This window comes from Trypanosoma conorhini (assembly GCF_003719485.1).
Source record: "Trypanosoma conorhini strain 025E chromosome Unknown Tco_14.4_contig_00504, whole genome shotgun sequence".
In the NCBI taxonomy this organism is placed as follows: domain Eukaryota; phylum Euglenozoa; class Kinetoplastea; order Trypanosomatida; family Trypanosomatidae; genus Trypanosoma; species Trypanosoma conorhini.
In genome coordinates this window covers 1-1,878 of record NW_021704568.1, presented here as the reverse complement: position 1 = coordinate 1,878, position 1,878 = coordinate 1, and the positions used below count along the sequence as shown (strand labels likewise).

The following is a 1,878-nucleotide window of genomic DNA, read 5'->3' as shown; positions in this document are numbered from 1 at the left end:
AGAGAGAGAGAGAGAGACAAGATCGCGGTGAGGTGCAAACGGGGCTGCCCACTGAAACCATAGCCTGGAAGGGAAGTCGATATGCCATGCCTGCTGGCCACGGACGCATTGTGTTTGTGTTTCGCTCCACCCCCTTTCAATTCCCACGATGCCGCCGGTCTCCCCTCCACGTCGTCTCCTTTGGCCTCCTCCTCTTCCTCGTCTACTTGTTTTCTTTTTTCCCCACTCACTCCTTCCATGGAATTTGTGCCGTGCCGCAGCCCTGGTTGGGAGGCAAGCAGAGCGCGTGTCGGAAAACGGAGAGTGGGGGGGTGGGTGGAAAGGGGCACGAGCGAACGCACACACACACACACACACATATATATATATATATATATACAGGCTAAGGGAAACAAGGCAGAAACGTAAGGCCACGCGGGGGAGCTTCGAAACAACGGAAAAAAAAAACAACAAGAGGTTCTGGTGCTCGTATGGCACACTTCTTCAAGAAGCACGCCCCCGCCGCCTCCACTCCGGATACGGAGGAGGTAGAGATGCTGCGGCAAAAGGTTGGCACTCTGGAGGAGGTTGTTAGGCGGGCAGAGGAGGAATTGCGGGAGGAACGAGGAAGGTTGTCCACGCTGCAGCTCAAGACGGCCCAGTGGAAGGAAAAGGTCAAGGAGCTCAACCGTAGGGATCAGGTACGTATCGCAGAACTGGAAGGGGAGTTGAAGGTCATCAAGACCCTGCACGAAGCTGCGCCGGTTCCCATCACCGCGGAGATGCATTCGTTGCTGGACAATGCGCTTGCAACGCTGCGCGACAAGCACGAAAGGGAACTGGGAGTCAAGCAGCAGGAGCTGAACAAGGCCCTTGCCACTGTTTCGGCCCGCGATTCGGAACTTGCGCAACAAAATAGTGAGCTGAAGGCACTCCAAGAGCAGTACATTGAGAGCCAGCAACGCTTTACACAGGAACTGGAGTCGCTTAGCAAACACCATGAGGTGGAAGTACAGCAACTTCGTGTGCAACTGAGGGAGTTGGACAAGGCCGAGGAGCTCAGCAGCCGCATCGGGAAGCAACAGGAGGAAATCCAGGCGTTGGAACGACACTCCACTCAACAGGCCGGTCTCACTGGAGAGTTACAGAGGGAAATCGTGGAACTCGAGGCAAAAAATAACAAGTTGCAGAGCGAACTCGAGGAGGCTTCTACAAAGTTGTCCGCCGTGCTTGAGAAGCAGCGAGTGTGGAAAGAAGGCGTTAAGAACATAAAGCTGCAGGATGTAAGGACCATTCAAGAACTGCGAGAGGAGCTTGAAAAACAAAAGCGAGCGGTATCCACAGACACCGCTCTACATCCCTCGCAGGAGGAGAAACTGCAACAGTGGAAGGAAAAGGTGAAGCATGAAAAGCTCAAGGATATGCAAAAAATTAACAGCCTTACACAATACCTTCGCAACTCCCAACAACAGGCGGCTGAGGCAAAAAAACTCATCCACGCTGTAGCCACCCTTCTCGCAGAAACTCCACCAAAAGTCTCACACTGCATTGAAATTGCAAACAAATTCCAGGCATCCCTCAACGCAAATTTCGCGGAAACCGAAAACGAGACATCCGTTAATCGTGATGAGGCCTCTGCACCAACAAACAGAAACGAGCAGAAAGAAAATCACGATTTGGTAGAAGCGCCAGCACACCTGCGGGCCCAGCTGGAGGAGGCGGAGCGGCAGCGCGCGGAGGTGCAGCGGGAGCTGGAGCGAACGGGCGAGGAGCTGCACGTTCTCCGCGAGCAGAGTGGGTCGGACGCTGCGGAACTGCGGGCCCAGCTGGAGGAGGCGGTGCGGCAGCGCGCGGAGGTGCAGCGGGAGCTGGAGCGAACGGGCGAGGAGCTGCACGTCT

The 1,878-nt window shown here is 55.2% G+C and overlaps 1 protein-coding gene across 1 annotated transcript, besides 3 other annotated features; it reads left to right on the top strand.

Annotated features, from left to right (window-relative positions):
- Positions 1 to 17: a microsatellite.
- A 318-nt stretch (positions 18 to 335) lies between these two features.
- Positions 336 to 358: a microsatellite.
- Positions 358 to 378: a microsatellite.
- A 92-nt stretch (positions 379 to 470) lies between these two features.
- Tco025E_06965 (putative MYH7B protein) lies at positions 471 to 1,878 on the top strand (the record flags this gene model as incomplete). Its single annotated transcript, XM_029373832.1, has 1 exon — positions 471 to 1,878. A coding segment is annotated over one exon (1,408 nt), but the record flags the coding sequence as incomplete, so codon positions are not given.